Below are 25,449 nucleotides of genomic sequence, written 5' to 3'. Positions count from 1 at the left end.
GTCAATTAACTTTAAGCAATTTAATTAGCTCGGATGTATGAAATAAACTCGTTTACGTGGAAGCACAGTGGGTCCATTTATTGCTGTCAAGTGGTTTATTAATTGCGATATAAATCAATCCGTTTTTTGCTAGTAATAACGTTATAGAGCTATTCATTCATGTACAGTTTCGACAAAAATCCGAGAAGAAACCAACTGAATAACTGCAGACGGAAATTAAGAGTTTTAATGGACACCGACGGACGAAACGATGACGAAGTGAGTCAAATTTTTCGACGTATTAGTCACCGGCGGTCTTCATTTAATATTATTGTGACGCGCCTCAGGTTCAGTGGAGAAACTGCACCAGGAGGCACTCCAGTTCTTTGACCCAGAAGTAGATCAGATCTGTTACTACATACGTACAATAATAATAATGATGATGATCTATCGCCTCGCTGATATCATTATTTGGATCTCTTTTTACTGGACATAGTAATTTTCAAAATACAATGCAGCAATGGAACGGCTTAAACGATCTGTTTTAAACACATTCGTCAGTTCAATTATCTTGACCCAGACACGTTATTGGACGTTAAACGTCATTTATAGGAAAAGAGAGATAATAAAGGATTCTCTGGTTTCTTTGCATACCTTATTGAATAACCGTAATATCTACTGACTTTGCTTCATGTAACAATTACTAAACAACAGATGGAAATAATGCCGTGGGTGTACAGGTCGCGGTATCCTTTATGGGTATTATTGAGCTGGGCTGTACTTGTTGTAATTACCCATGTCAATATCAGAAGCTGAAAGATGCCCTTCAACATAAGAAAAACCTTCCTCCAACATTGAATGTGCCACGATCGTCTTACAGGTCCTTGGATGCTTTCCATTGAAAAAGTATTTACTTATAGATCAGTAAACATCTGTAAAACACCCGCTTCATTTTTTCAATCGCTGCTACTAGCCTCCTGATATTAAATTTAATCGCAGGATATACCCTATCGTTGTCATATTTTCTTCTGTGCAAGTTTGTACAGATACTTACTTGAAGCAGGTATGTCATTAATAAAAGCAACAACGTTAGGCTATTGTTTCAAGCCAATTAGGTTACCCATAATTATTCCTTCCAAAAAGGAAATTGCCGCTGGATGATAACATATGTATAATGGAATACTATATATGTCCAATGGCCTCCAGCAGTAGGTAACGAAGGTGTAAATTTCTTTTACACCTTTTTGGTGAATACCGTATGTTGTAGACCATGAGTATTGAACGTAATTTCCGTCAATGAGTCTTTGAAACGCTTGTTGAACTTACTTATCTATGGGCACAGTGCATGGACCTTATTCACATTGGTGAATTTTGGAAATTCTGTATCCGCAACATCCCTACTTTGTATGAACATTGACGAAGAATTCTTTAACATTTTGATGAGTTTGAACTAGTCGACTTCTGCGCAAAGTGACTGTATCTGAATCTTGTACGAACATGACGTCATTTAGGAAGCATTGTTTAGCATTTTGATGCGTTTGAACCACTTGACTTATGCGCAAAGTGACCGTATCTGAATCTTGTACGCACATGACGTCACTTAGGAAGCATTGTTTCGCATTTTGATGCGTTTGAACTACTTGACTTATGCGCAAAGTGACCGTGTTTGAATCTTGTACGAACATGACGTCATTTAGGAAGAATTGTTTAGCATTTCGATGCGTTTGAACTACTCGACTTGTGCGCAAAGTGACCGTATCTGAATCTTGTACGCGCATGACGTCATTTGGGAAACATTGTTTAACATTTAGATGATTTTTGAACTACTCGACTTGTGCGCAAAGTGAATGTGTCTGAATCTACTTAAAGTCGAAAAGAAATAACCAACCATTTAAATTTTGTTTAAGTTATTTACGGCTTGCTCTTAGCTCTGTCGTAATTTTTTGCTTGTGTATATACATTGTCGTAATAAAAGGCAGTTTCAGGGATGCTCGAGGTATATTATTTAATAGTTCATAAATAAAGTCATGAATTAACTTTGCCGTAAAGAGGAACGGGCGAACGTACTAACCAATCTTTGCTACATCATAAAAGCTTTGTACATTCACTCGGTCCGATACCGTTAATTAGTTTCATACGCGTTCTAACGAACTAATGAAGACCTTTGAACAGCCAAAGCGTTACCATACGTACACATATACATATATATATCTATACACTCCTGCTTTATTTCATTCCACATTTATTAGATAAGATGGATAAAAAGACTTCTGGAAGTATTAGCCGAAGAGGGCAATCAACACACAGCAGTTTATTTATGTGTTTCTACCACTTAATATTACATTCAGTTTACGGCCATTGCAAAATCTAATAAACTATTGCAACAGGAAATTTTACTTTACTTTCATCATCGGAGCGATTTTATTATATTTGATATCGACAGATATAATGGGCCTAATAACAATATAAATTTTATCTTGAGCGTTATTTCATCAATTGTATTGTGTGTGTGGCTTCGTTATTACAAAACGGTTTCGATGCCGCATCGTTAACTAGAACCGTTATGATCAGCATACAGCAACTTCAAAACTATAGGGATCAATTAATCCAAAACTTAAATAGGTAAAGGGTGCGGCAACACACCTTCCTTTTTTCAAAACAAGTCGATTTCTGGTATTGGTCAATGACTCTTGTCAGCATTGCAACGGATTCTGCTCCTCTGCAGTTTTTGCAGGAACCCACATAAAAGAAAATCGCAAAGAGTGGGTTAAATCGGGAGAGCGGGTTAACTATTCCAAATTGCTCCTTATTGAGATAAAGTGTTCCAAAAAAGTTCCCTCAAAACACTCATTGATGCCCTTGAAGTGTAAGTCGTTGTTCCTTCCTGTTAGGACCAAATACTCCCTATGCCTAATTAATCACAGCATGGAAAAATTTCCTCCATATTTACAACACCGAAGGTCTTCCTACCTTCAATGTTTCGAGTGTTCCGAGGTGTTCTCATGGGCCCAGGGGTTCCAGTTCTTTGTTTTGTTACAGTCCTGGTTTGTCGGAACGTAGTGACAATGTGAAAATAAATACCTTGCAAATTAGAAAACTGATCCTAACTATTCCATATTATGATCACATCACAAGGTCAATAGTTTGCAAACAGTATATGTAATCCATTGCCTTTTTTTCCCACTTTTTGCTTCTAATATGCCTTCAACAAACTTTTCATGTAAACTATTCTTTCTCTGCGTTCCCTCTTTGACTTCTAAGACACCCCTGTTCTCTTGCTCTTTCTAATAAATACCTCCCCTCTTTTCTAACCTCTTCTATTCTTTTTCGCCTGCTCTATTGTCCACTTGTCACACACACATTGCCAAATTAATCATCAGCGAGCAAAGAACTCATTGGGACTAAAAGGAATATTACTTATATAGTATTCCAGTATGCCATCACGTTTTAACGTCACCAAGTCCTGTAGTAGGTATAATTCTTTAATGCAGAAAGGATTTTTCACATGATTATTAGATTTCTATTTTAATTTGACTAATTAAATCGAATGAGAACGAACTTTATTAAGATAAAACGGGTATGCAATCCTTCTGGTGAAAGTAAAAAGCAAAACATTTTAACCTCCACTTAATATAACCTATCGAAATAACAGCTTCGTCGAACGTTCAAAGCGGAATGTTTATAAACGCGAAAAACAAACAATAATAAAGTAACATGAGCCACGACGATATAATCCTTTTCGTATACAACGGGAACTGCTCTCTAAATACGTACATATGTACAAAGCTACTTCATACCTATCGGCTACAACTCATTGGTAAGAGGAAGAGGATATTAATGAGTAGGCATAAAGGTTCTCTATACATGAAGTATAGGCAGCTAGTGATTAGAACCGTTAGCAAAATAATATCAACTGTACCTTGATGTTGAGGAACTTGAACTGTTTTCTGAATTTCCTGTGTTAAAAACTGACTGTTAGTTCTTATTTCCCTCTTTCTAACCTGGAGGACGTTGATCTGTTTATCACAACATCGACAAGTACATAAACTTGATCATCATAAGATCGTCAGTTCTAAGACTGATTGGACACTCATTTCCACTCTTTCATATCCTGAGCTAATCATCGCATTTCCCTAAAATTAATCTAATCTAGGTCTACCTCTACCCCTCCTAACTCCCAATTCTGCCACTAATATGTCTGAGTAGACCTTCATGCCTGAGAGGGTGTCCTACCAATTTTTTATTGACTTCCATAGAGTCCTCTGTTCTCCTACTCTTTCTAATACCTCTTTATTTCTAGCATTCTCTATCCACAGTATCCTTGTCATATAACTTACCACAATACAAATCCTGGGATGCTAGTACTACGTATCTGTACTGTATTTATTTCAGTATATTTTATACAAAAAGTCGAAGAAACCGTTGCTATCTTATCGTTTCATCTCTAGGAAGATGAACTACGGTTTGGTTTAATGTGTTCTTCATGTCTGATCTTTGAAACAGAGTATTTCCTATCGAAGTATACTAAAACCATATTTTGTGATTCATATGAAAATCCATAATCTTCACCCCTCTATAATTAGGAGTACCAGAAAAAGTTGAAGTCGTGTCCCCAGGTCTAATGCATTCCTTACACATACATACCATAATCGGTCAACTTTATATATCCCTCATAGTCTAAGAGTACGTTATCCACTTTTAAGTCTCAGTAAATAATGCCTTCAGGGCACAAGAAATTAAGAGCTAATGGATTTCAGCTGAATAAAATCGAGCATGTTCTTCTGGAAATCTTCGTTATCTTTGCCCATGGAACATTAAGTCTTCACCCTTGACGAATTCAATAACGGAAAAGAGACTAGAGGAGGTTTGAAAACGCAAATGGAGATCAACCAAGAAGGGATAATTTAATGCTGTCTTAGTTTGTACTCCATCAATGCCTTCATCATCAGTAACTAATACCTTTTTGATCACTTTCATTACATAAACTCTACCAGTCTTCTTCAAGTCTACCATTAGAACAAACTCCTACCAATTTCTCTTATGAGCTCAAAGGCATCAAGTGAATACTGTCCTTGTGAGGCTATTTCGAAGATATCATCTGTTGGGTCTTCTTCACTGGCACAGAATCACTGGTCACGTCAGGACGAGGTTCAGGGTAGTCACGCATTTCAGAAAGGATTTCCATGAGCTTGGGCTTCCCCGTTATGGTCATCTTCGATAATTGGATCCACGTCCTGGTTTCAATTTTAATTTGAACAAGTTTGTGGCACTTCTTGTGAACAAGGAGTTTACATTGGAGAAGAAAAGTATTTTTCTAGGTGCTAAAAGCCGAACATGATTTGTTCGGACGCCGGAATGAGGAAGTAATAAGGCAGGAGGGTCTACCGTACGTACCGACTCGGCGAAACTATTTATGTTCATTGTCTTTGCGGCGGCAACTTGTACACTAAACCAGCATACATATGCACACGTACACAATATTAGATTGTGTAGGTGTGTTGGTCTATGACAGTTATTTATATTGCGAGATGGCAAATTAACAAATACATAAACCCAGCCCTCACTTTCGTCCAGACTACCCACGTTGCATTAAACACGTGATAAGTATATAGATACCTACAATGGCACATGATCAGCGACAAATTAATTCGTTAGTATCGATCGTGTACGTAATTGACGTAGAAAAAGATCAATTATCACGAATCAACTTTAATCGTTCGCCACGCGAGTATTTGCTGATGTCTTATTAGAACTTGTGTCATGATTTATTATTAATTCGTTGAATTATTTCATAACTTAACCCTACTAGAAAATACCACAAATGGCGCGGTAAACGCCATCTGTAGTACGATGCTACATTTTGGGATTACGTATGCTCCAACAAGGTCCATTCTGTCGAAACTGCTAGACGCGGATCGCGATTTCGATCTTTTTGGATCTCATCCGCTTCTGGCAGTTTCGACAGAATACAGACCACTTCGAATTATTTTATTTTATTAACCCTACTACTTCTTCCGTCTTAAAGTCAGATAAGACAGGATGGAAGGAGAAGTATGGATATAAAGCAGAGGATAGCGCACGGTAGAGTCGCCTTCAGTAAAAAGAAGTCACTTAGGTTAATTTAGGTTAGAAGCGTTCGAAACGTGGTGATCCAGGCGAATGATGAGGATACCGTGGATAGAAAAGGTTAGAAATGAAGAGGTCTTAGAAAGAATAGGAGAACAGAGGACTCTATGGAAGTCGATAAGAAATAGGCGAGATAGGTTGGTAGGACACCTTCTCAGACTTGAAGGTCTAGTCAGAGACGTTTTAGAGACAGAAACGGGAGTTAGGAGGAGTAGAGATAGACCTAGATTAGATTACTGTTCTCAAATAGTTAAGGACAGGAAGGATTGGAGGTGCATGTCCAACCAGTTTTAGGACTGACGATCTTATGATGATGATAACTGATGATAACTGTTTCCATTGCTGATTACATATATTTTTTGACAGATTATTTAATAAATAGAAGAAGTACAAGATTACCATGGTTCTCCAAATGAGTGCAATGATCTAGCAGTAGTTTGTAATTTAAAGGGAAAACTCATACTAAAATGACAGGATCAACGTCATGGTTACTTTTAAGAATCCACATTTAAGTGTAGGTCTGAAAACTGTAGTTTCAAAAGCAAAGGTTGAATTAACCACAACATTAAATTCTAAAACTGCATGACCAAAAATAACGTCATGTCTTAATAAATCAAAGACTAAAACTCTGGATGTAGGATCTAGATTCAATAGGCATTAGACGATCTGGTTTAAAGTGGCAGGATCAGCTTAATACCAACTAGAACTAAATCAGATTGTAGCAACTGTAAAACCAAGAATAATACTGTCTTAGAATCCAGGATCAAACCTCACGCTGTAGCAATATATTAACGTAGGATTATGTCTAAAGCGGCAAGATCTAGAATAACGCACTGTCTAGAAATCTGCCCGGGGGATAAATTTAGATGTAGTGGGCAACAGATTAATGTAATTGCAAGACGAAAGAAAAATAATGATATGTTTAAGAATCTAAATTCAGACCTGCAACCCGTAGTTTCTAAAGCCCGATGTCCAAAAGAAAGACATAAGTCCAGGAAGTTAAACAAGTCTGAGAATATAATGACTATATACATATTATTTGAACTAATACGTGATTGCGTTGAATTGGGTTGGCGTTACATAAAATTTCCACGGTATTTTGCAATAGGGGCCTCTAACCTTAGGAAATCAAATTGCTCGTCGGTTCATTATAGCACAACGTTGGCTAACGACGACAGTTAAGACTTCATAATATCGTTTGTTTTTCCTTCCACGAGAATCTATTTCAGCGCAGCCATTTATCAGAGAGAGAATTCAGGAAGTGTTACTCTGGTGTTCTTGTAGTCGCTTTTCCGACTAGACGAAATGTTACAGTCCGTCATATGTCTGTTATAATTTCGCACTTACAACACGTGGCTTTGGTGGCATTTATTTCAAACAGTTCATAATTTAGAAAAAAGAAAATGACTTGTAAACTTCACAAGAACTATAATAAGTGACCACCATTAGTACATCAACAAGAACAAGAGAAGTTTAAGTGAAACTGGTTTTATTGATGAGTTCTGGAGAAATCTAATGGGCACGGAGATCAAAAAAGTACTGCCCCTGTCACTATTGCGGATGACCACCTAAATTCCAACGCCTTATTAAACGAGTTTAGATTTATGTTAACGTAAATAATATTGTACCGCTGACCTCACATCTAGCGTGGGTGGGAATCATCCTAAAAGAACAACTACAACATCTTTCTTTTTCTCTCATCTTCTTTTATGACTACAGTGTGCTACAGTAGTCCCCGAAATATAAAACAATAGTGTGTCTAATTGTAAGTACAATTTCCTGTTCTAAGTAACTATATCTTAGGGAATAATGGCAAACGGAGGCTGGGAGGCACAAAACTTCAAAGACCATTCAAAACATCCTGAAGTAATTTTGCATTAAGGGTTATACAATGCTAAAAAATTGTTCTTCAAGCTTTGGTGACTGACGTCGTTAAATTGGTTTCCAAGCCAATTTCTACATTGTCTCTAACGTCTCCTTAACGTTTCAAGACTCATCTCGATCTCTTCTTCATTATCATCATAAGGTCGTCAGTCCTAGGACTGGTTGGAAACACACCTCCACTCTTTTCTATCCTAAAGATCATCTTCGCATATCCCTAAAACTAGAACTTTCCCCATCCTTAACTATATGTGAACAGAAATCTAATCTAGGTCTACCTTTACCCCTCCTAACTCATGTTTCTGCCTTCAATATGTCTCTGATTACACCTTTATGTGTGTCCTACCAACTTATCTCGCCTATTTCTTATTGACTTCCATAGAGTCCCCTGTTCTCCTATTCTTTCTAATACCTCTTCATTTCTAACCTTCTCTATCCACGGTTTCCTCATCATTCGCCTGTAACTCCACATTTCGAACGCTTCTAGCCTTTTCTTTCCCGCCGCACCCACCGTCCATGTTTAGCACCCATACAGCGCAGCGCTCTAACTCCCTCCATCTCTTCTTCAGACATACATAAATAGATATACAGCCTCTAAGGCTATACGTTTTTGTCATCCCATACTGAGAGTTTCCTGAACCCTAAGGGACTATCATTAAATTGATTAAAGCAAAACTCATCAGGACTATAATGTCTAGCGTAGAGGTTCGGCCAAGCCTCCCAGTTTTCCGTTGTGTAGTTTATAGACAGTCCCTAAGCACTTCTCTGCTTAATGTATGCGGAGTACTATGCTATAAATGATATGTGAGGACTATGTGGGACAATAAACCGGCATGTGTTTTTACGAAAATAAAAATACCTCTGTAATTGTAGAGGAACAAATTCTTAATTGCAGTAAAGTCGGGCAATTGGTCCATAATAAGCCACCTACTCACATATTTTCTTGGAATACGTAACACGTGCAGATAAAGTTTACTAACTTGATATAGAAGACGATAATTTTGCTGTTACTTAGTAGTAAAAGCTTTTTATAGTTAATAAAGTTTATTATATAAATTGGTAATTTAAAACCAAAAATTGTAGTTTCAAATGCATGAGAAGTCCTTTTGTTAGAAATCGTTATGATGACTATTGACCATTTCGGAACCATGGTTCCATAACCATGCCATACATATACGGGATGTAGGGGAGATGTGCTAATTGAAATAAACTGTGTAAAATGGATACACAAACGTCACGTGTTACAGTAACAACTGATTATTTTAAAGGCAATATGGCGTTGACAACAGTTCTAAATTTCTTTATATAGACAAAAGTAGAAGTAAATCAATAATTATGCAATAAGGATATTGAATAATCCAATACTCTCAAGCCAAAAGACGACAGTTTGCATGTCAATTGACTTTAGCTTTCAATCATAGATTCCCTATGTACTTCGTTCTTTCAATTAATTTTATCAGACATACATTATCATCATCATAAGATCGTCAGTTCTAAGACTGGTTGGACACGCACCTCCACTCTTTCCTATCCTGAGTTAATTTTCGCATTTCCCTAAAACTATAACATCCCACATCCTTCATTATTTGTGAACAGCAATCTAATCTAGGTCTACCACTACTCCTCCTAACTCCTGTTTCTGCCTCTAATATGTCTCTGACTAGATCTTCATGCCTGGGAAGGTATCCTACCAACCTATCTCGCCTATTTCTTATTGACTTCCATAGAGTCCTCTGTTCTCCTATTCTTTCTAATGCCTCCTCATTCTAACCTTCTTTATCCACAGAATCCTAATCATTCTCCTGTAACACTATACTGCCAACGCTTCTAATCTTTTTTAGCCGTTCGTGAGCATAGAAGTAACTTCTTTTTATTGAAGGCGACTCGACCCTGCGTTCCTTCCGTCCTGACTTCCTAGATACCTAAAATCAGTCACTTCTTCTGATTTTTTGTCTCCTATCTTTATATACACTGTCCTCCCTTATAAACCAGTATTTTACACACGTCAAAGGGGGCATTTTTTTTTCGATCGATTCAGTATCCTTTGATGTGCGATACAGTTACAAACCAATGAGTTATTTGACTTTGATGTATCCCATTTGGCTAAGTGCCAAAGGGGTACTCTAGTATAAATATTGATCCATATGTTACTATTAAATCGATATCAATTTCTCCATCTGCGTATATGAACTCTTTTGCTGCATACATACAAGCGTAATGATAGAGGCACATGAGCTAGAAATACATAAAATAGTAGCAGCGACGAACGTTAACTCAAATAGGAGACTTCGAGCTAGAGATATAAAATTACCAATCACGTTCCGTCTTACTTCTCGGAATCCGCAGGGATACAAGAAACGTTAGCACACGCGAGAAAATACGCTGTGTCCGTGGCGACACTATAGAAAACATGAACACATCGGAGAACAAAAGGGCCTTAAAGAAAAGTAATGCGTAGATGAAATCATAGACGGCATCGTCACGCCACAGTCAAGTCGGTCTCTCGACAGGTAGAACCGTTTCCCAGAAGAACTAACAGAAGATACTGCAGCATCGGCTCAATCTTGAGATTAACTTCTAACCATAAAGCACGATAAGAGAGGATATTCCATTCTATTCTATTCTATTCTATTCCAACAATCCAAGCTTTTTAGGAACGTCATAAACTAAATATAAAAATACGTATCAGATATCCAGTGGTTGCAAGATGAAGTGTAACCGAGGAGCTTTATGATCATAGAGGTTAGAGTTCTTCTTATTTACTTTTAAGGATTTCTGATATTAATGCAAGAACATTTTAACTTGATAATTAAAGTTTACAACACCTACACTCATTTGATCTTACCTAGAATTGTACACAGAAAGATGGACAAATAAAGGTAGAAGACGAAGAATTCGTGACTTACATTCGGAATCTAGGAAGTCAGATAACTCAAGATGGAAGGAGCAGTAGAGAGATATAAATACTGAGGATACCGTGGATAGAGAAGGTTAGAAATGAAGAAGTATTAGAAAGATTAGGAGAAAGGAGAACTCTATGGAAGTCAATAAGAAATAGGTGAGAGAGGTTGGTGACATCTTCTCAAACATGAAGGGGGGCTAGTCAGAGACATATTAGAAATAGTTAAGGGTGTGGGATGTTCTAGTTTTAGGGAAATGCGAAGATTAGCTCAGGATAGGAAAGAGTGGAGGTACGTGTCCAATCAGTCTTAGGGCTGATGACCCTATGATGATGACACTTACTTGATTTAGTAGTCTCTTGGTTTCTAGAAACATACAAGACTACTACAACGACAGAAAGAAAAATTATTGTCAATCCGGCTCTGTCACAAATGAAAACAGTTTCTCATCCAAGAGCATTGATAAAAAGGGTTGCAGTGGGGTTATTAGCGAATAGAAATAAGTACGTTGAACTTGAGTTATTCAACAACCGCGAAAGCAAAAGGAAAAAAGAGGAAATGATAAAAATTAAAAAGAGAATTAGCTTCGTAGCCGTTTGGAATCCGTTTGTAGCGTGGCGGTAACAATGCAAACTATCCACTGCGATAGGTTAGCGCTGGCACACTTAATAATTTAATTTGCAGTAAATTGCTTCACTATACTTTCGTAATAACACGTCTCAGTGCTTAAGAATGTTAGCAAACTGGACAAACAAAGTGAATAAATCTCCGCGCGCGCCGCGGCATTTCAATTTCAAATTTCATTCTCTCACTCGGACATGTTAAGAGAAAATTGCGAAAAATAAACAACACACAACACATCGACATATTTTACTTACTAAAACAATCTACTCCTATGCATTTACGTTCACTCTACGTTTGTATCTAATACAATGACACATTCGTATTGAATTTATTGCGTGTACGGTTTTAGTAAAAATTAACTCCATAAACTTGTAAACTATTCCACGAATTAGATAATGTATAGTCGGCGATGAAGACAATAGAGTCTATTCATTTTAGATTCACAGATGAGTAAAAGAATTTACATAAATATCGAGAGATAATTTAGGATCTATGGATCATGACCTTGGATTTGGTGTGGCGGCTCATATTGCTGTCATCAAGGATAGAATTGAGTGAGCAACGTTAGAATTAGGATCTGGCTCAATGTGAAACGGTAAATCTCAAAAGAGTATGGTATGGAGGGAAGAGAAGTGATAGAGCTAATATAAAGATCAAGGAAGGAATTAAGGGTGCAAAGGACCGGCGTCAATGTGAATCTGTATTAACAAAAGAGTATGGCATGAGAATTTAGAGAAATAAGTCGCATCTAACTAAAAGAAGTAACTTCCATGCTCATGAACGGTTACTTCAGAAAGTCGAAGAAGGTATCCCTATGTATATATGGAGCACAACTTTGTACGGATGTGAAACGTGAACAGGGGACGCAGAAAAAGTAGGTTGAAATTTGATGCTACAAGATGAAGATCCCAAGAATAGGTAAGTAGAGAATGAGGAGGTATCAGAAAGAGTAGGAAAAAAGAGGGCTCTATAGACGTCAATAATAAATAGGCATAAAGGGCTAGTAAGAAACATATCAGCAGTAGAATCAGGGTTTAAGGGAAGCTTGGATAGACCTAGATGTTCCAGTTTTACAGAAACGTGAAGATCGTCTGAGGATAAGAAAGAATGGTCACTGAGCGGCATGACCTAGAAGTTTAGATCATTGCTTAGCATTCGGGAGGACGCCGGTTCGATTCCCGTCCATCTGCCATGGCCCATGTTTTTCTGTGGTTTCCTTGGATCACTTAAGGCAAATACTGGGGCAGTAATATTCCACAGGTAATCTTTCATTCTCTTCTGTCTTCATTTCTTCCATCTCATCTTTCTCACCTGAACCACCAACCACTCATTACCACGATTCCTGAAAGGAGGCTGAAGAGGGCCTTCCTCCCTTAGTGGCTGGTGGGAATGAAACACACAAAACTATTTTTTTTTAAGAGTGGAAGTGCGTGTCCAACAAATTCGTCCCCATGATGAGGATGCGTATTTGCCAAACATCTCTACAATGTTATGTCTTATGAAAAATAGTTCTATTGATGATGTTACATGCAATATTACGTTTTTCTCATTTTTAACGCTCCATTTCAGTAGAAGCGACAATATGTCAAGTGTCATTTAGTTCAAATTCAACGGAAAGGTCGTCAACCTACGAGACAAATCATTGTCTTTTCAACGCATTTTATTTATGATAGACCGGACGCTATTTCTATCTTTATTCAGGTGTTAAACATGCGTGTGCACTTTCATAGACGACGAGATACTGCCTACACCCACGTCCTGTCTTACACGTATCTGTTCAAATAAATTTGCCGTATATTATGTTAATTTATTGCGAAGTTTGCAAAAGGTGCATTTAAATCCCATACCAAGATTATCAACGTTTACATGGACACATCCACTAAAGTATAACTATATTTTTGTCTACGTTTATGCTTCTTTAACGTAAAAAAGTTTTGCTTCAACATGAGCAATTTGTCATCGAAATATTTTCATCTAAAATTATATGATAGGTACTATGTCAACCATCAAATAAAGAAAAGAGTCGCACTCTACCCATCACTACTCCACTTTACTCCACTAAAGGATTTATAGTTTATCTTAATACTTATTTTGTTGTTGTTAAACCACTTTCGCTCAAACTTAAGCAATACTTCAACTCCAACAAACAACAAGTGAGTCGAGTTACTTTTTACCTGTCAAAACAAGTGGAAAACTGAGGAACCTGCTCTAAAAGATATTTACAATAATATTCTCTATATTTAGCAGGTCTAACACAAAAAGGTTTTAGGTATTTGAATGTAAACAATTTGCTGTTACCTATTTGATCACCCTTGTGGGGTGGGTCCCCTTTATCTATCAGAATCCACGACCTCAAGACCGGAAGTAGTTAAAACATTTTTATATTTTATAAATTTTGAAAGACTCACCTCTTTAAGTCCATCCAGTCTGCCCAAACTCCTGGCCTGTCGCAATCCTGACTCCACAATCTTTCGCCCCTTTCGTCTTCGCTCAAGAATCCTGGGCTTCCTCGGAGTAAGGGTGTCGTTATCCTCGGGATCCGAATGCACTTCAGGACAATGGTACGTATGCCGTCTTCTAGCGTTCGGACTCGTAATGCGCGTTATCAAATTGTCAAACATTTTCATTACGACGAAATTTCGTAGGCAATAGAAACTGCAAACGCGACTGTAACACAATTAATTACAAGCGAAACGGTTTACTGGCACGTCATTTCCGATGTCGTTATTATCAGACACAAAATTACTAATTGGAAGAAACATGTCGTAGCACAAAGAACCCGTGAGGAAAAAAAAAAGAGAGTAAGTGTGAAAGCTCANAGGAGATCGGGCTGAAACTATAGCTACAAGCTATCCAAGGATGGTACTATAGAATGTCACCTCAAGGTAGGCCTAGTGGCGTCATCTCTTGGTTAGGCCGGAAACTTATCAATCCACCCTCGTATGTTCGCTGACTTACTTCTATACACATAACTCTTATGATGGGATTTAACAAATTCAAAATCGTGAATTACACTCAGTGGTTTCTACAAATTCATGACAAAAAAACTGATGTTTTTTATTGATCATCATTGCAAGTTCGTCACGTCAATCCAAAGACTGGGCTGAACACACACACCTCCACTCCACTTCTTCCTGTCAATCTTCGCAGTCCTTGCAAACTAAAACATCCCACATCCTTGGCTATCTTCATATTTGCGAATAGTAATCTAGCCTGGTCTAAATCTTCCTCTGTCCCACTTTACTATTCTTCCTTAATGTATGTCTAACTAACTCGTCATGATGGGATTGAATAAATTCAGAATCGCGATTCAAACTTGGTGATTTCAATAAATTCATGATAAGAAACTTAGTCTTCTTATTAACCATCATCGCAAGATTGTCACCTCAGTCCAAAGACTGGATTGGTCACGCACCTTCACTCCACTCCTTCCTGTCAATCTTCGCATTCTCTGAAAACTGAAACATCCCACATCCTGGACTATCTTCATATTTCCGAACAGTAATCTAGTCTAAATCTTCCTATGCACACCTTACTACACTTTCTGCTTTTAATGTGTCTCTAACTAGCACATTACGGTGAGATTTAATAAATTTAGAATCTGGAATCAAACTTGGTGGTTTCTAGAATTTATGATCAGGAATTTAATGTTCCTTATTGATCATTATCGCAAAGACGGGATTGGACACGTACCTTCGCTCCACTCTTTCTTGTCAATCTTTTTATTCCCCTAAAACTAAAACTTCCTATACCTTGACTCTCTACTGGCAAATAGTAATCTGGTCATCTTCCTTTGCCCATTCCTACTACTATTTCTACTTTTATACTAATACGTATCTAACTAGCCCTTCATGATGAGATTTAATAAATTCAGAATGGCGAATCAAACTTGGTGCTTTCTATAAATTCATGACCAGAAACACAACGTTCCTTGTTGATCATCATCGCAAAGTCGTCACATCAGTCTGAAGACCGGATTGGAAACGCACCTCCAGTACCACAGTTCTTCCAGTCAATTTTCTTCTACCCCGAAAACTAAAACATCCCACATCCTTGGTTATCTATTTTCGAACAGTAATCTAGTCTAAATCTTTATCTGCCAAATTCTACTACAGCTTCACATCAGCCTGAAGGCATACACCTCCACTCCACTCTTTCCTTTCAATCTTCGCATTTTTCGAAAACTAAGATACCCCACGTACTTGATTATCTATTTGTGAATAGTAGTCCAGTCTAAATCTTTCTCTCTCCTACTGTTTTTGCCTTCAATATGTCTCCAACTAGCCCTTCAGGTTGCCTTCATGTCATCTCACATTTTCCTAATTGACTTTCGTTTTGTTCTTTGTTCTAACCTATTCCTTTTTATTTCAGTTTAGTATTTGGACTTTCTGGATCCAAATACTAAACTTGCACTTGAAATTTCCAAGTGTTATTGAAAACAAAATTAATTTGCTCTACAAGCTCGTCCTCATTTGTACAACCCACCCTGTATAATTTTGCAGACATTTAGTTAATTTAGTTATATTATTATTATGCTAAAAATAGTTTTAGAGTATCTAAAACACTTTTGTATTTGTATTAGTGCATACAGCATGCAATCTCACGCGTTCCCCATAATAAACACTTATCAGAACAATTAAACATGTCCTATCATATCGCGGAATAAAGTTTACTGACTCCAATAATACACAATCGACTGATAATTTTCTATCAAACGGGGCAAAGTAATATGCTGTTGTAAGCGTATTTATGGGTATGTACATATATCTTGACCGTACAGTGAATGCTATCGCATTGATGAACAAATACAGTAATCAATTTATATGTGTATATTGGAATTAATAATAACAAATAAATTGATAAACAAAAATTTAACTAGCATATGTTTAAAATAGGTCTGTATTTCAAATAAATAATTGTTGGAACATAGTAAAGTAATACTCCTATGGTAGATATACGGAGACGTCATAAATTCTATATAATATTAGAGTAGCCACATTTTGTGTCCTCTTCGATACAAAAATCCACAGACTAAGTACCTGTAAACATGGTATATGCACCCATATTTCTATGTACATATAAAAAAGCAAAAAAACAGCACACATTACTAACTAATTAAATCATATTAAACATGACTGCATACATACGTTCGCTAACGATGTTTGACATAATAATCGAACAGCTTGTCCAAATTATAAATATTTATTAGCCGCAATTCTTGAATGAATAGTTTCCTTTTTTTATATACCTAGTTAATTAACCTTGTCTTTTTAATGATCTTTGATGTTGGCTCCGTTGATAGCGGAATTAACAAATACAAAATTGATTTCGGGGCGTTCCTTCAAAATCAATTTGACTCCACAATTTCATTTCAACGACTTGACAGAACATTGATGTTTTTTACAACAACGATTGCATAAATTGAGCTAAATTACTATAGTCGCAAATGTCACATTAGAAAGTGAAAATGAATTAAATTCTTTTGCAGTTCATTTCAAATGTTCTAGTTATACGAACGGTAACGCTAAGCAGAAATGAGTTTTAAATACTGTCATAAAATTTACGACCACATAAAAACCGTATTTGTCTAATCAAGTTGACAATTATTAAAAGTTTGTTATATGCGATGACGAAATGATGATGAATTTATCGAGATGCTTAAAAGCCCGCTCTATTTAGTGTGGGTCGTACTATAATTAGAAAAAGAAAATTTTGAGAAATTGGATCCAATAATTACATGAACAGTGCCAACTGCTTGTGAAATTTCGCAAAGTAAACATGCACTTACCGCCTATAAACTTATTTCGACAAACAATAAAACTGAATATAATGAATGGGTTTACAAAAAGAAAAAAGCAACAATCAAAGCGTGGCCTGCCGTATCTGCTCTAGATACGTCAATATACTGTTGACGTTATAATGATAGTTTGACATGTCCTGCAAATTTAGCAATAATGACCCACGTAAAAGTAGGCTGTGAAAAGAATATAATATTATAGACGGTGTTCCGAACGATGTTGACAGATAAAACACAGTTCACATATATGTCTGTGTAGTAGCAATACTTATTACAAAATGCTGTAGAAAAGCTACTGCCACGATAATAACCTAAGGAATTTATATAGGCGGAAATTAATTAGATAGTCAATCAGATAAAGGTTTGTAGACTGCTATAAAAATTTGTGCTTTTTTTCGTAAAACAGCATAATATTGAACAAACCAAAAAGAAATAATGTAGCAGTTGGCGCCATCTGATTTGGGAAAGCCGAATGTCAGCGGACTGAAAAGGATATTCTTTTTCGCTCGGGGGTAAATATAAGGTTACACCTCGAAAAAAACAAGGTAATTGTAGAAATTGCTCTTGAATTTCTAATTAGTCAACGTTAGGGTTCCATTACAATATTTACAAGATTGAATTTGATGCAAGAAAAGGCAAAATTTTTGATAAACCTTCAATTACAATCACGTATGGCTTCACGCAATTCCAGGAAGCTTACAATTGGGGCAAACAATGATTCTTTAAATTTTTGCAAATTCCTTTTGGGGCTAATCCCAAGAAAATGCGTTGAGTATATGAATAAGTTAGAGGGGTAATATAAGATGAAGCAGACAGCTTTTCGAACCCTTTTCTTTCGGATGACTATTGAATATAAAGTGAAATAACTTTCAAGTCGTTCAAATGTCTATCACCAATTATGTTATAATTTTCGATTGAAGACTATTACCGATTGCAACGAATTCGCATAGAGGTTTCTGTTTATCAACTGCATCCTTTACCATGATCGCCCAATTCTTCGCATGGTATAATAAAGGTAACGCTCCGGCTTCAGTTTATGTCGTCACCAAGTCCATCACGATTACAGATGTTGCCTGGCCAGAAATGGAGTTGATAATCAAAAACCAATCTGCATTTCTATGCTAATGCATATATATACCTGATGACCTTCTCGAATAATTGTTATACCTCTTAACCTTGTCTTGCAGTCGAAGACTGCTATGACTGGATGTCTCGCCAGANCCCCTGTTCTCCTATTCTTTCTAATACCTCTTCATTTCTAACCTTCTCTATCCACGGTTTCCTCATCATTCGCCTGTAACTCCACATTTCGAACGCTTCTAGCCTTTTCTTTCCCGCCGCACCCACCGTCCATGTTTAGCACCCATACAGCGCAGCGCTCTAACTCCCTCCATCTCTTCTTCAGACATACATAAATAGATATACAGCCTCTAAGGCTATACGTTTTTGTCATCCCATACTGAGAGTTTCCTGAACCCTAAGGGACTATCATTAAATTGATTAAAGCAAAACTCATCAGGACTATAATGTCTAGCGTAGAGGTTCGGCCAAGCCTCCCAGTTTTCCGTTGTGTAGTTTATAGACAGTCCCTAAGCACTTCTCTGCTTAATGTATGCGGAGTACTATGCTATAAATGATATGTGAGGACTATGTGGGACAATAAACCGGCATGTGTTTTTACGAAAATAAAAATACCTCTGTAATTGTAGAGGAACAAATTCTTAATTGCAGTAAAGTCGGGCAATTGGTCCATAATAAGCCACCTACTCACATATTTTCTTGGAATACGTAACACGTGCAGATAAAGTTTACTAACTTGATATAGAAGACGATAATTTTGCTGTTACTTAGTAGTAAAAGCTTTTTATAGTTAATAAAGTTTATTATATAAATTGGTAATTTAAAACCAAAAATTGTAGTTTCAAATGCATGAGAAGTCCTTTTGTTAGAAATCGTTATGATGACTATTGACCATTTCGGAACCATGGTTCCATAACCATGCCATACATATACGGGATGTAGGGGAGATGTGCTAATTGAAATAAACTGTGTAAAATGGATACACAAACGTCACGTGTTACAGTAACAACTGATTATTTTAAAGGCAATATGGCGTTGACAACAGTTCTAAATTTCTTTATATAGACAAAAGTAGAAGTAAATCAATAATTATGCAATAAGGATATTGAATAATCCAATACTCTCAAGCCAAAAGACGACAGTTTGCATGTCAATTGACTTTAGCTTTCAATCATAGATTCCCTATGTACTTCGTTCTTTCAATTAATTTTATCAGACATACATTATCATCATCATAAGATCGTCAGTTCTAAGACTGGTTGGACACGCACCTCCACTCTTTCCTATCCTGAGTTAATTTTCGCATTTCCCTAAAACTATAACATCCCACATCCTTCATTATTTGTGAACAGCAATCTAATCTAGGTCTACCACTACTCCTCCTAACTCCTGTTTCTGCCTCTAATATGTCTCTGACTAGATCTTCATGCCTGGGAAGGTATCCTACCAACCTATCTCGCCTATTTCTTATTGACTTCCATAGAGTCCTCTGTTCTCCTATTCTTTCTAATGCCTCCTCATTCTAACCTTCTTTATCCACAGAATCCTAATCATTCTCCTGTAACACTATACTGCCAACGCTTCTAATCTTTTTTAGCCGTTCGTGAGCATAGAAGTAACTTCTTTTTATTGAAGGCGACTCGACCCTGCGTTCCTTCCGTCCTGACTTCCTAGATACCTAAAATCAGTCACTTCTTCTGATTTTTTGTCTCCTATCTTTATATACACTGTCCTCCCTTATAAACCAGTATTTTACACACGTCAAAGGGGGCATTTTTTTTTCGATCGATTCAGTATCCTTTGATGTGCGATACAGTTACAAACCAATGAGTTATTTGACTTTGATGTATCCCATTTGGCTAAGTGCCAAAGGGGTACTCTAGTATAAATATTGATCCATATGTTACTATTAAATCGATATCAATTTCTCCATCTGCGTATATGAACTCTTTTGCTGCATACATACAAGCGTAATGATAGAGGCACATGAGCTAGAAATACATAAAATAGTAGCAGCGACGAACGTTAACTCAAATAGGAGACTTCGAGCTAGAGATATAAAATTACCAATCACGTTCCGTCTTACTTCTCGGAATCCGCAGGGATACAAGAAACGTTAGCACACGCGAGAAAATACGCTGTGTCCGTGGCGACACTATAGAAAACATGAACACATCGGAGAACAAAAGGGCCTTAAAGAAAAGTAATGCGTAGATGAAATCATAGACGGCATCGTCACGCCACAGTCAAGTCGGTCTCTCGACAGGTAGAACCGTTTCCCAGAAGAACTAACAGAAGATACTGCAGCATCGGCTCAATCTTGAGATTAACTTCTAACCATAAAGCACGATAAGAGAGGATATTCCATTCTATTCTATTCTATTCTATTCCAACAATCCAAGCTTTTTAGGAACGTCATAAACTAAATATAAAAATACGTATCAGATATCCAGTGGTTGCAAGATGAAGTGTAACCGAGGAGCTTTATGATCATAGAGGTTAGAGTTCTTCTTATTTACTTTTAAGGATTTCTGATATTAATGCAAGAACATTTTAACTTGATAATTAAAGTTTACAACACCTACACTCATTTGATCTTACCTAGAATTGTACACAGAAAGATGGACAAATAAAGGTAGAAGACGAAGAATTCGTGACTTACATTCGGAATCTAGGAAGTCAGATAACTCAAGATGGAAGGAGCAGTAGAGAGATATAAATACTGAGGATACCGTGGATAGAGAAGGTTAGAAATGAAGAAGTATTAGAAAGATTAGGAGAAAGGAGAACTCTATGGAAGTCAATAAGAAATAGGTGAGAGAGGTTGGTGACATCTTCTCAAACATGAAGGGGGGCTAGTCAGAGACATATTAGAAATAGTTAAGGGTGTGGGATGTTCTAGTTTTAGGGAAATGCGAAGATTAGCTCAGGATAGGAAAGAGTGGAGGTACGTGTCCAATCAGTCTTAGGGCTGATGACCCTATGATGATGACACTTACTTGATTTAGTAGTCTCTTGGTTTCTAGAAACATACAAGACTACTACAACGACAGAAAGAAAAATTATTGTCAATCCGGCTCTGTCACAAATGAAAACAGTTTCTCATCCAAGAGCATTGATAAAAAGGGTTGCAGTGGGGTTATTAGCGAATAGAAATAAGTACGTTGAACTTGAGTTATTCAACAACCGCGAAAGCAAAAGGAAAAAAGAGGAAATGATAAAAATTAAAAAGAGAATTAGCTTCGTAGCCGTTTGGAATCCGTTTGTAGCGTGGCGGTAACAATGCAAACTATCCACTGCGATAGGTTAGCGCTGGCACACTTAATAATTTAATTTGCAGTAAATTGCTTCACTATACTTTCGTAATAACACGTCTCAGTGCTTAAGAATGTTAGCAAACTGGACAAACAAAGTGAATAAATCTCCGCGCGCGCCGCGGCATTTCAATTTCAAATTTCATTCTCTCACTCGGACATGTTAAGAGAAAATTGCGAAAAATAAACAACACACAACACATCGACATATTTTACTTACTAAAACAATCTACTCCTATGCATTTACGTTCACTCTACGTTTGTATCTAATACAATGACACATTCGTATTGAATTTATTGCGTGTACGGTTTTAGTAAAAATTAACTCCATAAACTTGTAAACTATTCCACGAATTAGATAATGTATAGTCGGCGATGAAGACAATAGAGTCTATTCATTTTAGATTCACAGATGAGTAAAAGAATTTACATAAATATCGAGAGATAATTTAGGATCTATGGATCATGACCTTGGATTTGGTGTGGCGGCTCATATTGCTGTCATCAAGGATAGAATTGAGTGAGCAACGTTAGAATTAGGATCTGGCTCAATGTGAAACGGTAAATCTCAAAAGAGTATGGTATGGAGGGAAGAGAAGTGATAGAGCTAATATAAAGATCAAGGAAGGAATTAAGGGTGCAAAGGACCGGCGTCAATGTGAATCTGTATTAACAAAAGAGTATGGCATGAGAATTTAGAGAAATAAGTCGCATCTAACTAAAAGAAGTAACTTCCATGCTCATGAACGGTTACTTCAGAAAGTCGAAGAAGGTATCCCTATGTATATATGGAGCACAACTTTGTACGGATGTGAAACGTGAACAGGGGACGCAGAAAAAGTAGGTTGAAATTTGATGCTACAAGATGAAGATCCCAAGAATAGGTAAGTAGAGAATGAGGAGGTATCAGAAAGAGTAGGAAAAAAGAGGGCTCTATAGACGTCAATAATAAATAGGCATAAAGGGCTAGTAAGAAACATATCAGCAGTAGAATCAGGGTTTAAGGGAAGCTTGGATAGACCTAGATGTTCCAGTTTTACAGAAACGTGAAGATCGTCTGAGGATAAGAAAGAATGGTCACTGAGCGGCATGACCTAGAAGTTTAGATCATTGCTTAGCATTCGGGAGGACGCCGGTTCGATTCCCGTCCATCTGCCATGGCCCATGTTTTTCTGTGGTTTCCTTGGATCACTTAAGGCAAATACTGGGGCAGTAATATTCCACAGGTAATCTTTCATTCTCTTCTGTCTTCATTTCTTCCATCTCATCTTTCTCACCTGAACCACCAACCACTCATTACCACGATTCCTGAAAGGAGGCTGAAGAGGGCCTTCCTCCCTTAGTGGCTGGTGGGAATGAAACACACAAAACTATTTTTTTTTAAGAGTGGAAGTGCGTGTCCAACAAATTCGTCCCCATGATGAGGATGCGTATTTGCCAAACATCTCTACAATGTTATGTCTTATGAAAAATAGTTCTATTGATGATGTTACATGCAATATTACGTTTTTCTCATTTTTAACGCTCCATTTCAGTAGAAGCGACAATATGTCAAGTGTCATTTAGTTCAAATTCAACGGAAAGGTCGTCAACCTACGAGACAAATCATTGTCTTTTCAACGCATTTTATTTATGATAGACCGGACGCTATTTCTATCTTTATTCAGGTGTTAAACATGCGTGTGCACTTTCATAGACGACGAGATACTGCCTACACCCACGTCCTGTCTTACACGTATCTGTTCAAATAAATTTGCCGTATATTATGTTAATTTATTGCGAAGTTTGCAAAAGGTGCATTTAAATCCCATACCAAGATTATCAACGTTTACATGGACACATCCACTAAAGTATAACTATATTTTTGTCTACGTTTATGCTTCTTTAACGTAAAAAAGTTTTGCTTCAACATGAGCAATTTGTCATCGAAATATTTTCATCTAAAATTATATGATAGGTACTATGTCAACCATCAAATAAAGAAAAGAGTCGCACTCTACCCATCACTACTCCACTTTACTCCACTAAAGGATTTATAGTTTATCTTAATACTTATTTTGTTGTTGTTAAACCACTTTCGCTCAAACTTAAGCAATACTTCAACTCCAACAAACAACAAGTGAGTCGAGTTACTTTTTACCTGTCAAAACAAGTGGAAAACTGAGGAACCTGCTCTAAAAGATATTTACAATAATATTCTCTATATTTAGCAGGTCTAACACAAAAAGGTTTTAGGTATTTGAATGTAAACAATTTGCTGTTACCTATTTGATCACCCTTGTGGGGTGGGTCCCCTTTATCTATCAGAATCCACGACCTCAAGACCGGAAGTAGTTAAAACATTTTTATATTTTATAAATTTTGAAAGACTCACCTCTTTAAGTCCATCCAGTCTGCCCAAACTCCTGGCCTGTCGCAATCCTGACTCCACAATCTTTCGCCCCTTTCGTCTTCGCTCAAGAATCCTGGGCTTCCTCGGAGTAAGGGTGTCGTTATCCTCGGGATCCGAATGCACTTCAGGACAATGGTACGTATGCCGTCTTCTAGCGTTCGGACTCGTAATGCGCGTTATCAAATTGTCAAACATTTTCATTACGACGAAATTTCGTAGGCAATAGAAACTGCAAACGCGACTGTAACACAATTAATTACAAGCGAAACGGTTTACTGGCACGTCATTTCCGATGTCGTTATTATCAGACACAAAATTACTAATTGGAAGAAACATGTCGTAGCACAAAGAACCCGTGAGGAAAAAAAAAAGAGAGTAAGTGTGAAAGCTCAAAGCACAGTTTATCAAATGTTACGTTACACTGACTGACCCGACTATAATAGATGCTGTTTGTCTCGTCGAAGAATGGAGTGTTTGGCCAATGAATTAACGAAATCTCACTCGCGTTCGCGCAAGGCTCCTTCCTCGGCTGCTTCAGCTGTTGTTTGAACTGCGATTATGGCAGACGAAAGGAGAGAACACAACGTTGTGTGTTTGTTATGATTGTGCCTCTATTTGTTGTGTAGATGGCAATTATCGGTTTTTTACGACGATCTAACTTTATAAGCAGCTTCTTCTCCTTCTTTCCACATGGACACCAGTCGTTTCGTCAAATTTACCTGCGAACAACAGAAAAACAGATGTAAATTACGTGTGCCAGTAAAATTACTACTATACACATCATGTAGGTATTTGTTACGGTAACTTGTAAATTTAACTTCCACACATACATCAGTGGCTAGTTGAGAACCAAACATGGGGATACTCTATTGCATGCTACCATCAAATGGAGGCATCATCTCTTGAAAAATATAATGTTGTTCATAAGAAACATCTTCAGACACGCTTTCATATAAATAATAAAATAATATAAGTTCACTAATTGGAATTTAAAGTTTTTGAGGGGTGTTACTCTTTGACCAAAAGATTTCGAAAGTTCGTTTAGTTTAATACAGTTTTCAGAGAAACGGGGAATATTTTTAGATAGACGTGGTTGAAAAAATATATTAGACAGGTTCACCAACTTCTACATTCTCGTTTGTGTGATATAAAAATGTAAAATGCTGACAAAGAAATGCGCAACTCCTAATACGAGGGTCGATTGATAAGTTTCCGGCCTGACCAAGAAAAACAAGGTTTTTAAAAATTTTTTTTTTTTATTTCTCAACATAATCTCCTCCAAGGCTGATACATTTCTCATAGCGGTGTTCCAGTCTATTAATGCCATCTCTATAGACTGATTCGTCAAGCTCCTCA

General features: G+C 37.1%; 1 protein-coding gene and 1 long non-coding RNA gene across 3 annotated transcripts in view; both read right to left on the bottom strand.

Annotated features, from left to right (window-relative positions):
* The window catches only part of LOC108736462 (rho GTPase-activating protein 20-like), a 103,182-nt gene extending 88,860 nt beyond the window's left edge, over window positions 1–14,322 (bottom strand). For both annotated transcript variants that reach the window (XM_025981274.1, XM_025981275.1), the window contains exon 1: window positions 13,919–14,322. In XM_025981274.1, coding sequence (XP_025837059.1) covers window positions 13,919–14,137 — 219 coding nt within the window. In that variant the 5' untranslated portion in view covers window positions 14,138–14,322. The remainder of the gene's footprint in view (window positions 1–13,918) is intronic.
* Window positions 14,323–24,394: 10,072 nt separating this feature from the next.
* LOC112906672 overlaps window positions 24,395–25,449 on the bottom strand; it is a 63,734-nt gene continuing 62,679 nt past the window's right edge. The window contains exon 2 of the long non-coding RNA XR_003232503.1: window positions 24,395–24,812. This is a non-coding gene — a long non-coding RNA (uncharacterized LOC112906672). The remainder of the gene's footprint in view (window positions 24,813–25,449) is intronic.

Source organism: Agrilus planipennis, unplaced genomic scaffold, assembly GCF_000699045.2.
Source record: "Agrilus planipennis isolate EAB-ADULT unplaced genomic scaffold, Apla_2.0 scaffold5, whole genome shotgun sequence".
NCBI lineage: Eukaryota > Metazoa > Arthropoda > Insecta > Coleoptera > Buprestidae > Agrilus > Agrilus planipennis.
Note: the sequence above shows the minus strand (reverse complement) of the source record. Positions and strands in the feature narration are given on the sequence as shown.